At 41.1% G+C, this 13,462-nt stretch overlaps 1 protein-coding gene across 8 annotated transcripts in view; it reads left to right on the top strand.

Moving 5' to 3' along the window:
* The window catches only part of l3mbtl2 (L3MBTL histone methyl-lysine binding protein 2), a 106,748-nt gene that overhangs the window by 51,575 nt on the left and 41,711 nt on the right, over window positions 1-13,462 (top strand). For all 8 annotated transcript variants that reach the window (XM_072588531.1, XM_072588526.1, XM_072588525.1 and 5 more), the window contains 2 exons: window positions 4,405-4,552; window positions 12,157-12,236. In XM_072588531.1, the coding sequence (XP_072444632.1) occupies window positions 4,405-4,552; window positions 12,157-12,236 (228 nt within the window). The remainder of the gene's footprint in view (window positions 1-4,404; window positions 4,553-12,156; window positions 12,237-13,462) is intronic.

Raw genomic sequence — 13,462 nt, 5'->3', positions numbered from 1 at the left:
GGAACTGGTGTGACTTAGGGCCAGTACTTAGGGCTATCTGATGAGCTCAATGCATTCCACACTCACTTTGAATAGGAGGTCAGTGAAACAATGTCACCTATCCCAACAACCTCAGATGTATACACGGTCACCACTGCAGACTTTTGATCAGTCTTGTTGAGAGTGTACACAGAAAGCAACTGGAACGGATGGAGTCCTGGGCAGGGCATTCAAATCCTGTATGGATCAGTTGATGGGAGTACTTGCAGACATCTTTAACCTATCCTACTATGATCTGAAGTCTCCACCTGCTTCAAGAAGACCACCATCATTCTGTGCCAAAGGAAACTTATGCAGCATGCCTCATTGACTGCCACCTGGTAGTTCTAACCACCATAATTATGAAGTGCTTAGAGCAGTTCGTCATGGCTCCCATCAATTCCAGCCTACCAAATTGCCTTGATCCTTTGCAATTCTCATATCAGCACAACAGGTCCACGGCAGGCACCATCTCTCTGACTTTACACTCATCTCTGTAGCAACTGGATAACAAGGATACCTATGTCAGGCTACTGTTTATTGACCACAGCTCTGCCATCAATACCATAATTCCAAACAAACTCTTCTCTAAACTCAGACACCTAGGCCTCTGCTTCTCCTTCTGTAACTGGATCCTCTACTTAGTACCCATAGACTGCAATCAGTAAGAACAGGTGACAAGACCTGTTCTACCATAATCCTCAGCACTGGTGCCCCACAAGGCTGTATACTTAGCCCATTACTATACTTGTTATGCCGTCTCGACTGTGGTTAAATTACATCCACCCACCCTCTCCATCTCCCTTTACAAGTTTGCTGATGACACCACCGTTGTAGGTGAATCTCAAGCAACGTTGAGACAAAATACAGTAAAGAGATTTCAGTGGCGGGTATAAAGATGACAATCTCTCTATTGACATCAGCCAAATGAAGGAACTGGTCCTTGACATCAGGAAATGAAGTGGAACGCATACATCTTCAATGGTGCTGAGGTGAATATGGTCAAGACTGTCAAGTTCCTGAGAATGATGATTGCCATCAATCTGTCCTGGTCCAAATATGTCAATATGATGGTCAGGAAAGCTACCTCCTCAGGAGGCTAAGGAAATTCAGCATGTCCACAAGGGTTCTTAGCAATTTCTATAGAAGCACCATAGAAAGCATTCTATCTGGAGGTATCATAGCATGGTATGGCATTTGCTTTTCCCAAGACCGCAAGAAACTACAGTGAACAGTCCATTACATAAACCATCCTTTCATCCGTTGTTTCCATCTATGCTTTGCACTGTCTCAGGAAAGCAGCCAACATAATCAATTACCTCTTCCTTCCTTTTCTGTTGGGAAGATGATATAAATAAATGAATATGCATTCAAAAAGATTCAAGAACTGCGTCTTTCCCGTTGTTATCAGATTTATGAACGGACTTCTGAAATGTTAATTTTGATTTCTCATGCTCTTTGCACTTCCTCTGTGGCTGAATTATGCACTGTGTTCTGCGACGCTGATGCATTTTGTATGGTGTGATCTGCCTGAAGGGGACACAAAATGACACTTTTTCACTGTATCTCAGTATATGTGACGACAATAAGTCCAGACTCCAAGTACTGGATAAACTCCCAAGCTTATGGAGTAAGAATAGAAGTGCTAGAAATGCTCACCGTTCGTGACATCTGTGGAGAGAGAAATAGTTAACATGTTGAGTTCAAAAAATTCTTCAAGCCCAAATATATTGAAGGCAATACCTGATGCTGGTGTGAAAAGCTGGGATATTGTGGAGTTGGAAGTTGGCAGTCTTGGTGAGAATATAGCATTGGAGGCTCTGCTCAAGATTAAACCAAGTTTGCAAGCATGCTGGTTCAGCCTCGTACTGGGGGCCAAGATATGGAGAATTTAATCAGTGGCCAGTGTACTCAGTGTGTGGTAGGACACAAGGATAATGGCATTGGTCATTACTAAATGACACAGCATAGGAGGGCATTTTGACGTATTGTTCCTGTGCCTGCCCTCTAAATAGTTCTTTCAATTCAGTCCATACCATTGATCTTTTCCAATATCACAACTTTTTTTGCATTTGAAATACTTTTTTTTTCCCTTCTGTTAGCCCTGGTTCTATTGTGAATTTCCTAAACATGAGAACACAATAAATAGGAGCAAGAGTAGACAGTGTGGCCCACTGAATGGGAGAACAGGCTTGAAATTCACCTTCCTGTTCTCTTGAGGTATACATGCATTCCCTCAGGTTTATCTAGCCTGCCTTATATGCAATGATGGAACATTCACAACCCCCTGGGCTAGAGAATTCCATAGATTCACATCCTTCTGAGTCACTCTAAGATCAGCAGAAGCAAGCCATTCAGCCCATTAAGTCTGTGCTGTTATTTGATGAAATTATGGCTGATCTGATCATCCTGAGCTCCACTTTCTGCCTTTTTCCCCATAACCCTTGATTCCCTTACTGATTTTAAAAATCTGTCTATCTCAGCCCTGAATGCAGTTAATGATGCAACCTCTACAACCCTCTGCAGTAAATAATTCCACAAATATACTGCCCTTTGATAGAATTCCCCTCAAACTATCTTCAAAAGACAGCCCCTTATTTTCAGATTATGCCCTCTCCTCCTAGACTCTCCCACAAGGGCAAACTATATTCCTGCATCTAATGTCTGTCAAATCCCATAAGAATCTTGTTTGTTTCAATGAGGTTGCTTCTCGTTCTTCTAAATTCCAATTAGTACAGGCGCAATCTACTCAGTCACTCCTCTCAAGACAGTCTCTCAAAAGTAGTAACAGACTAGGGCAGCACTGTGGCTCAGTGGTAGCAAACTGAGTTCAATTCCACCCATGGGTGACTGTCTGTCTGAAGTTTCTCCTGTGGACCTGATTGGGGCTGTTAATCAGGGACCTCATTCTATGAGGTCTACCTGGCTGACCTTGTTAAAATCCATACACACTAGACTGGCAATAGGTTCCTTCTTTGAAGAGATATTAATCAGCATAGGACAATACATTACAGAATTTAGAAGCATGTGAGGTTTGCAACATTGTAAAGGGGCTTGATGGGGAAGATATGTTGGGAGAATATTTCCGTGGCTAAAGAGTCCAGATCTTGGGATCACAGCCTCAGAATACAGGGCTGGCCATTTTGAACTGAGGGGTGAAATTTCTTCTCTTGTGATTTTGGATCTTTGGATTTATCGACCTCCAGAGAACTGTGGGTGTTTAATTATTAACTATATTGAAAACAGGTTGATACACTTTTGGATATTAAGGGAGAGTGCAAGAAAGTGGAATTGAGATGTAAGATCACCCATGATCATATTAAATAGCAAGGCCAGCTCAAACAGACAAATGGCCTAATTTATTTCTAATGTTCCTATCTACCAGTACCATTTCACTGAGTACTTGCATCCTCTCTCAGGCCTTGTTTTCTCACCTGAAGTGTGGTTGCCCTGATTTTACTGTAATACTCCAACTGGGATCTGACCAGCTAATTTTTTAAAAAATTAACATGACGCGGTTACTTTATTGTGCTGTCTGCCTCTCCTTATAAATCCAAGGAAGTTACATCACATACTAATAGTCTTCACAAATTCAACTGTATGAGCACCCGGTATCTTTATCCCTGAACATTGCCCCCACCTCTTTCCTGCCCCCGCCCTCTTTCTCCTCTCCACCTCCCCACCCACCCAAACCGGTCTCCTCATTTATGCAGCTAAAATGAGTCATGCTTTTATATGAAACTTCATCAGTATACCCCTGTGTTAACATCATCCTCCTGTTTGTTACGTTTCTGAACATGTATAATTTTTAATGACATATTGAATATACTCTACCGGAATGCAGGTCATGAGTCTGTTTTCAAGAGGTGTAGTGATCCCAATCCTTGGGTAATGTTAACCGTAGAATTCCTCTGGTCTGTTTATTTTTTAAAAATACTCTTCACTACAGTACTGCACTAGGTTACATATATTGTCTCTGATTTATGCTGAGATTACACATATCAAAATTCGTGTAACTGATTTTATTTACTGAAGTTTAGTATCTACTCCATCCTTGAGCTCTGGCTTTCCAGCTTTGCTTACTTTACCCTGAGTTCACACCCAGCTTGACTAATCAAGCATAGGCAGCACCAATAGTAAAATAGATTCATAATCAAGCATAACAATTAAATGCTACACATTTTGCTTTCTGCCCTGTATCCCTACTCCCGTAACCCCTTTTAAACCAACTAGATTTGATTTTGCTAACAAAGTCAATATTTAATTGGCAAAAATATCAACTTTTCTGATGCTAGGTATCAGATGAGCAGCTTAATTTGAGGTAGAAGTCCTGTTGTACAACACCAGCAGAAGTGATTAACTGTTTTCAATCTTGTGGAACAACAGGTGTTGTTGGATGGCTATCTGATGATTGGAATTGATGGATGTGAGGCGGCTGATGGTACTGACTGGTTCTGTTATCATGCTTCCTCTTGTTGCATCTTCCCTGTGGGCTTCTGCAAGAAGAATGACATTGAATTAACAACGCCTAGAGGTAAGTTACATGTTGAAATTAAACAGCCTTTATAAATTGGTTATCAAATATTAGCAAAGGAAGAGCCCCCTATATAATTATGGATAGCAGCATGGATGAAGCTGCCTGAGTATGGGTGCTGAGTGAATTTAGACCTGAGGAGCAAACAAATTGTGGTGGTATTGTTCCTGCTTTCCCTCATCTTTTCTCCTCCCACCCACTTCTTCTCTCACTGACACACAGACATCTCCTGGAGAGGATGTTGGCTGAGGCAAAGTTCTATTGTGCTGTCCTGTCTGAGATTTTTTTTTTGAATGTGTGAACCTAAGATGGTAAGATTAGCAGGCTTATACTAAGTATGTGTTGGTTAACCCTGGAGATTGACGTGTTCCCTGATGTTTCCATGTTCTTAATGGTCTTTGTGCTCTTAATTCATTCCAGCAAGAGACACTGGATGAATGGAAACCTTGAAACATTCCTTCACTTGTTCACTGGTTGCGAAGGCCCTTCCAATGAGGAGCATGAATAGGGTGAATAACCAAGGTCTTTTTCCCCAGGTTTGGTAATCCTAAAATTACAGAGCATAGGTTTCAGGTGAGAGGGGAAAGTTTTAAAAGGGACCTGTAGGGCAACTTTTTCACACAGAGGACGGAATATGTATTGAATGAACTGCCAGGGGAAATGGTGGAAGCTGGAACATTTGCAACACTTAAAAGGCATCTGGACAGGTATATGGATAGGAAAGGTTTAGAGGGATATGAACCGAGTCCTGGCAAATGGGACTAGATTAATTCTAGGATATCTGGTCGGCATGGGTGGGTTGGACTGAAGGGTCTGTTTCTCTGCTGTACGTCTGACTGTATATTATCCCATCACTCTGGTATATTCAGAACAGGTTGGCAACACGATCAATGACTGCTTGTTTGGTTATTTCCTAATTAAGACCTGAATTCTTCAGCCTTTCGTTGTAGTTTAGCTGAAGACTGTTGAGTCACAGATGCTTAGCACAGAAACGGACCCTTTGGTCCAACTCGTCCATGCTGACCAGATATCCTAAATTAATGTAGTCCCATTTGCCAGCACTTGGCCCATATCCCTCTAATCCCTTCCTATTCATGTACCAATCCAAATGCCTTTTTAAATATTCTAATTGTACCAGCCTCCGCCACTTCTGGCAGTTCATTCCATACATGCACCACCCTCTGTGTTGGAAAAAAAACGTTGCCCCTTAGGTTCCTTTTAAAACTTTTCCCCCCTCACAAAAACTTATGCCCTCTAGTTTTGGATTCCCCCAGGCCAAGGAAAAGACCTGGTCTATTTACGCTATTCATGCACCTCATGATTTTACAAACCACTAATAAGATCAACCCTCAGCCTCCAACAATCCTGGGGAAAACAGCCCCAGCCTATTTAGCTTCTCCCTATAACTCAAACTACCATGCTACCCTGACAACATCCTTGCAAATCTTTTCTGAACCCTTTCAATTTTTTTAACAACATCCTTCTGATAGGAGGGAGAGCAAAATTACACAATATCCTAAAAGTTTCCTAACCAATGTCCTGTACAGCTGCAACGTGACCTCCCAACTCCTGTACACAATGCTCTCTCCAATGAAACAAAACATACTAAACACCTTCTTCACTATCCTATCTACCAGAGACTCCACTTTTAAGGAACAATGCACCTGCACCCCAAGATCTCTTTGTTCAGCAACACTCCCCAGGACCTTAATATTCAATGTACAACCCCTACCCTGATTTGCCTTTTCTAAATGAAGCACCTCTCCAATATCAAAATTAAACTCCATGTGCAACGCCTTGGCTATTTGGCCCATCTGATCAAGATCCTGTTGTACTCTCAGGTAACCTTATTTGCTGTCCATTATACCTCCAATTTTGCTATCATCTGCAAACTTATTAACTATATCTCCTATGTTCATATCCAAATCATTCTTTATAAATGATAAAAACAGTGGACCCACCAGCGATCCTTGTGGCACACCATTGCTCACAGGCCTGAAGTCTGAAAAGCAACTCTCCACCATCACATTCTAACTTCTACCTTCGAGCCAGTTCTGTATCCAAATGGCTAGTATTCTGTGATCTAACCTTGCTAGCCAGTCTACTATGAGGAACCTTGTCAAATGCTTACTAAAATTGTTTTAGATCATGTCCACCACTCTGCCCTTATCAATCCTCTTCATTACTTCTCCAAAACACTCAATCAAGTTAGTGAAACATGATTTCTCATGCACAAAGCCATACTGACTATTTCTAATCAGTCCGTGCCTTTTCAAATACATCTAAATCCTGTCCCTCAGGGTTCCCTCCAATGTCAGGCTCACCTGTCTATAGTTCCCTGGCTTTTCCTTACCACCTTTTCTTAAATAGTGGCACCACGTTAGCCAACCTCTAGTCCTCCAGCACCTCACCTGTACTATCGATGATACAAGTAGCTCAGCAAGGGGCCCAGCAATCACTTCCCTACCTTGCCAAAGGGTTCTAGGGTACATCTGATCAAGTCTTGGGAATTTACCCATCTTTTATATGAATTAAGACATCCAGGACATGTCCTCTGTAATATGGACATTTTACAAGATGTCACCATCTATTTCTCCACATTCTATATCTTCCATGTCCTTCCATGTCATAGTTAAACACTGATGAAAAATATTCGTTTAGTATCTTCACCATCTCCTGCAATCCCACAGATAGGCTGCCTTGCCGCTCTTTGAGCGGCCCTATTCTCTCCCTAGCTACCCTTTTGTCCTTAATAAAATTTATAAAATCTCTGGATTCTTCTTAATCCTATTTGCCAAAGCTATCTCATGTCCCCGCGTTGTTGCTTAAGGATACTCCTACTGTGCTTATACTCTTCTAAGGATTCACTTGATCTCTACTGTCTATACCAAATGTGTGCTTGTTTCCCTTTTTCTTGACCAAAACCTCCATTTCTCTAGGCATCCAGCATTCCCTACATCTACCAGCCTTACCTTTCACCCAAATAAGAATATACTGTTTATGGACTCTCGTTATCTCATTTTTGAAGGCTTCCCATTTTCCAGCTGTCCCATTAACTGCGAACATCTGCCCCAGTCAGCTTTTGAAATTTCTTGCCTAATTCCATCAAAAATGCCCTCCTTCCAATTTACAACTTCAGCTTTTAGATCCAATCTATCCTTTTCCATCATTATTTTAAGACTAATAGAATTATGGTCTCTGGTCCCAAAGTGCTCCCACACTGACACCTCAGTCACCTGCCCTGACTTATTTCCCAAGAGTAGATCAGGTTTCAGAAAAATTTCTTGTATACACTGAACAAATTCCTCTCCACCTAAATCCTTAACACTATGGCAGATCCAATCTATGTTTGGAAAGTTAAAATCCCCTACCATTACCATCCTATTATTCTTACAGATGGCTGAGATCTCCTTACAAATTTGTTTCTGCATTTCCTGCTGAGTACTTGAGAGGGGATGGTTTATAATACAATCCCAATAAGGTGGTCATCCCTTTCTTATTTCTCAGTTCAACTCAAGTAACTTCCCTGGATGTATTCCTGGGAATATCCTCCCTGAATACAGCTGTAATAATTTCCTTTATCAAAAATGACACTCCCCTTCCTCTCTCTTGCCACCCTTTTCTATCTTTCCTATAGCATTTGTATCCTGGAACATTAAGCTGCCAGTCCTGTCCATCTGTGGACCATATCTCTAATTGCTATGATGTCTCATTCCCATGTTCCTAACCATGCTCTGAGGCCTTCCCTGTTAGGCCTTTTGCATTGAAATAAAAACAGTTTAATTAATCACTCCTACCTCATTCTCTGCTTTGTTCCTGACTGTTTGACTTGCTCTTTTTTCCAGCTGTACCAGGCTCAGACTAATCTCTTTCCTCACTATCTCCCTGGGTCCCATTCTCCCACCTTACTAGTTTGTCCTTCTGAGCAGCTCTAGCAAATCTCCCTGCCAGTTTATTAGTTCCCTTCCAATTCAGGCACACTCCGTTATCCTTGTACAGGTCACCGCTATCCTAGAAGAGATTCCAGTGATCCAAAAATATGAACCCTCCTCCGCTGCACCAGCTCCTCAGCCTTGCGTCCGTCTGCTCTATCCCCTTATTCCTACCCTCACTAGCTCATCATACTAGGAGTAATCCAGATATTATTACCCTCTGACCTCCTTTTTAAATTCCTGCTAACTTCCTATATTCTCCCTTCAGAATCTCATCCTTTTTCCTTTCCTATGTCATTAGTTCCAATATGTACAACAACCTCTAGCTGATCCCACTCCCATTTTGAGAATATTTTGCACTCTCTGAGATATCCCTGATCCTGGCACCATGGAGGCAACACACCATTCTGATTTCTTGCTAAGTGTGCAGTTTTTAAGTGTAGCATTGCTATAAACTACAGTAGCGAGTAGAGTGAGTTCTTGAGTAATAGTCACATTTTTTGACTACTTTTTAAAGTTAAATTTGAGGTTGACTATTACATGAATACTATTTTTGAGATGCTGAAATTAATGTCCATCAAAATTCATACCGTATCTTTAGCAGAAGCCCAATAGATCTCTAAACTAATAAAGAGAAAAAGAAATTATGGTAATTCTGAAATCCCGGCGCGGCCTAGAAGACCGGGAGTGGAGCAGAACAACCGGCAGACTGGAAAGCTGGAGCGGGACATGACAGCTGGCAGACTGACTCATAAACATTGATCTGTTATCTGTGAAGAGCTTGGGTTGACTTTTACACAAGATGTATGTTAAATTCCAGATTATTTGATCAAAAATAGGGGGTCGACTTTTACATGAGATCAGCTATTACTGAGTATATATGTTATGTTTTATTGACTTCTGCCTTTCGATTAAATTTTAAAAATGTAAAACATGGGTACTAAGTTAACCTGGAGCAGTGTTTTTTAGAGTAGCAAGACTGTGCTACTTTCTGGGGCTCTAGATTGTTAAGGAGCAAATATGGCCTTTAGTAGAGTGATGTGCCACAGAAGCGTTTGTTTGTGCCTCTGACTAGAGAGTCCCCTATCACAATCAATCACTTAGAATCTGACATACCCCTCGTTACATTACCAGTCTCAGTACCAGAAACTTTGCTGTTCGTGCTGCGTTCCCATGAGAGTCCATCACATTTTTCAAAACAGCATACCTGTTTGAGATGGGGATAGCCACAGGAGACTCCTGCACTACATGCCTCCCTCTTCCACCTTTCCTGGTGGTAACCCATCTACCCGGCTGTATCTCCAGAATCCTTTTGAGTGACCTGTTGTAAATTGAGGATCAGGGTGATTGTAAGGACTTCTTGATTTGCTGGCTTCCATTAACTAGTAAAGATAAATTTTTGAATGATTTATCATGCTTCATTGGTTTTGTTTTCTTCTTGTTGGCGGGTTAACTTTAGTGGACAGTGCAGTGCCTATGCTTGCAGTTTGCAGACTACCAGAAGACATTTGGTAAGGTTCCACATGAGAAATTGTTAGTCATAATTAAACCTATTGGTATTGAAAGCTATTTATTGTCCTGATTAAAGGATTGGTTGGGTAATAGTAGACCAAGAGTAGGTATGATGTTTGTGTGTTCCAACTTGAATGAAATGGCTGGAGGTGCTCCACAAGGATTTGTTCCGGGTCCTCAGTTATGAGCAGTATCCTCCTCCAAACTAAAATGCCCAGTTTCAGACACTCCTCACTCAAAATCAGATCAATTGAATGGTGTGTATCATTCGTGAGCCTGTCTCCAGGCACCTGTAGCAACTGGTCTTTTCAAAACTCTGTCAAAGCAGTACACTTCCAAGAAGACAGCAGGCAAGCCTCATGATATTTTCAAAGTCATTCTGAAGAGGTTGAACGTTTTCACAGTTCGTGGAAATCCTGGATTGTGACTGACCAAAATATGGGAGGTCCTTTTCAGGAAGGTATCAAATGTATCAAGAGACTTGGTTGGGTGTATGCAGAGATAAAGTTGAGCTATCAGAAGGTGTGCGATATTTAAGTTTCTCATTGGTGCCATAGTGATGTGGATGGGAGTAAAAGTACAAAAATACATTGATAGATTAAGTGACTGAGAGAATCTCGTGGCAGATGGTTTTTGAGCAAAAGACAAATGAACTCTGGTCCTGCAAGCCAGGCCCAATTCTGGGATCTAACTTGTCCTTTATTGCCATTAGTTGGGATCACAAAAATTATTAGCCTTCAGTATGTTTGTTCCTGTCACCATAGCCACAGTGGAGCGATTGGCATTGTATTATTGCTTCTCTGGCTTTCTTCACATTCTTTCGATCCACTTCCCCTGTTTTTATCCAATTTTAATGCTTCCTCTTTAGTTTTAACTGGTTTTTTCTTCTTCAGTTGTGCTAGGACAAAATTGGCACAGCCTTGTCTGATGTTTGTACTTGTCTGTCTTTCCTCTTCTAACTATGCTTAGCAGCTCTTTTGATCCCTGAACTTGTACTCTTAATCTAACTCATTCATTGGTCTTTCTGTCCTTCCAGCTGGTTTTCCACCATGACCATATTTTATAGCCATCCTCTTCAGAGTCTGATTGTCACATCTGTAGAATGCAGCACTTCGCTCATGGCTGCATGAGATGCTTTCTCAGTGTTATGCTGATATTGTTGGACTTCCAGATCCTACTCAAGCCACTAGTTAACCTTCCTTTTTGTAGCTAGTCTAACTTTAGATTATTGTTGAGACGCGATTGAAGATATTGATGAGATATCCATATAGGTGAATGGTGATTATACCTAGAGGATGCGAATAAAAACTTTTTCTCCTTGTACAAAGCCTTGGTTAGACCGTTCTGAAGTACTCTGCTCTGGTTACCATACCTTAGAAAAAATATATTGACTTTAGAGCAGATGCATGTACATTAACCACAGTGTTCTAGATTAGGGTGAGTAAGCTAGAGTTGTAGGTGTGTAGAGAGTAGATAATCCAGCCTAATAGTCCTTGGAAAGTCAATGATGATCACGAGTGAGGTTAATGAAAGGCAGTGGTGGGGACATAAATGTAAAGGCAGAGTTGGGACAACTGGGAGAATTTTGGAAGCAGTTTCTTCATGGAACAGGTAATAGAAGTGTGGAGCACACACTTAGAAAAGGCAGTACATGCTGGTTGAATATATTAATTCGATCTGAGTCAGGTTTTTCTAAGGATATTGAGGTTTGTGGCATCAAGTTAGATGGATGAAGTTAGAATACAGATTGGTCAGTATCTCATTGAGTGGTGAGAATAAGGAACCTGCTGACAGTGGTTTAAGTGAATAGATGCATTTAAATGAAAAACTAGATGAGAGAGAAGGAAAATTATGGTTGAATGCAATGAGGAAAAGATAGATTGAGGCCTGAGTGGAACATAGACTGGTTGGCTGTTTCAGCACTTTTGTAATGCAAGAACACGATTGAGAATCTCCTGTCAGTGCTCTTCTCTTTTCACTACCTTTTTCCATTAAAGGTTTGGAAACTTGCTGCTTAAATGTCTCTAGCTGGGGCATCATTTAATGTGCATATTTATTGTAAGTGAGCACTTTGTTTAGTCATGCCTCGTTACCCTCTTGTTTCTTTGGCTGTATGGTGAGGAAGTTCTCTGCTCATGGTCTTCTCTATTTTGATTCTAGGCTGGGAGCAATGCTTTGACTGGGATACATATTTGACAGAAACTGGTTCCATAGCAGCTCCTGCAAGTCTATTCATTAGGGTGAGTAAGGCAGATACTTTCTGTCGTAATTTTGTAAGTGACTACTGGATATGGAAGGCCTGTGAAAGCTGGATCGAAACGATTCTGTCTCCCTGCTCTAAGCCTACTGATGTTAATGTAGACCCTGCAGCACCACCACACTGATTGGGATCAGTTAACCTAACGTGAGTCAGGATTGAAACTAGGACCCTTTCCCACCAATAGAATTTTTTTTTAGCTTTTTATGTTTGCAAAATAGTGAAGAGTCATTACAGCACAAAGGAGCTCATTTGCTAGTCTTGTCTGTGTTGGCTTTTTCAACTCACTAAAATGCTTCATGCCATTTCCCCTCCATTTGAGGGACATTAAGCTTAATTAATTAAGATAGTTAAAAGAGAATTTTTGCCCCAGGGGCAATATTCTTGTAGAACATAGAACAGAACAGTACAGCACAGGAATGGGCCCTTTGACCACTGTGCTGTGCCAAACATGATGCCAAATTAAACTAACCCCTCTGCCTCACCTGGGTCTATATCACTCCATTCCTTGTGTGTTCATGGGCTTATCTAAAAGTCTCTTAAATGCCCCTATTGTATCTGCTTCCACCACTATCCTGGCAGCATGTTCTCGACGTCTCCTATGTTATTTTTGTAAAAAATGAAAATTGTCCTTCATCTCCTTTTAAACTTGTCCCTTCCAACTTCAATGCATGCCCACTAGTATCAGACATTTCAACTTTGTGGTTGGGGGAAGATTCTGACTGTCAACCCTATCTATGCATCTCATAACTTCATAGACTTTTATCAAGTCTCCCCTCAGCCTCGGCTGCTCCAGAGAGAACAACTTGCCTCTCTTTATAGGTCATACTTTTTTAATCCTGACTGATGTCTGGTAAACCTCTTCTGCACCCTCTCCAAAGCCTCCACATCCTTCCTATAATGTAATGACCAGAATTGAATGCAATACTCTAAATGTGGGCTAACCAGAGTCTTATCGAGCTGCAACACGACATTCTGACTCTTGTACTCAATTCTCCGACCGATAAAGGCAAACATGCCAAAATCTAACAAGCCTTTGGAAGAATATGAAATGCTTTATCCCAAAGGGATAGAATACATTGAACAAAATTGGATTCCTGCTTTGCAGAATAGAAATATTGAAGAATGTTATAAATGATAGGTAATTAGGATGTTAAAAGGTGAAATTGTGGAGATGGAACAAGCTTGATCTATGTGACCTTATCTACT

The sequence above is a fragment of the Chiloscyllium punctatum genome, chromosome 18 (genome assembly GCF_047496795.1).
Source record: "Chiloscyllium punctatum isolate Juve2018m chromosome 18, sChiPun1.3, whole genome shotgun sequence".
Classification (NCBI taxonomy): Eukaryota; Metazoa; Chordata; class Chondrichthyes; order Orectolobiformes; family Hemiscylliidae; genus Chiloscyllium; species Chiloscyllium punctatum.
Note: the sequence above shows the minus strand (reverse complement) of the source record. Positions and strands in the feature narration are given on the sequence as shown.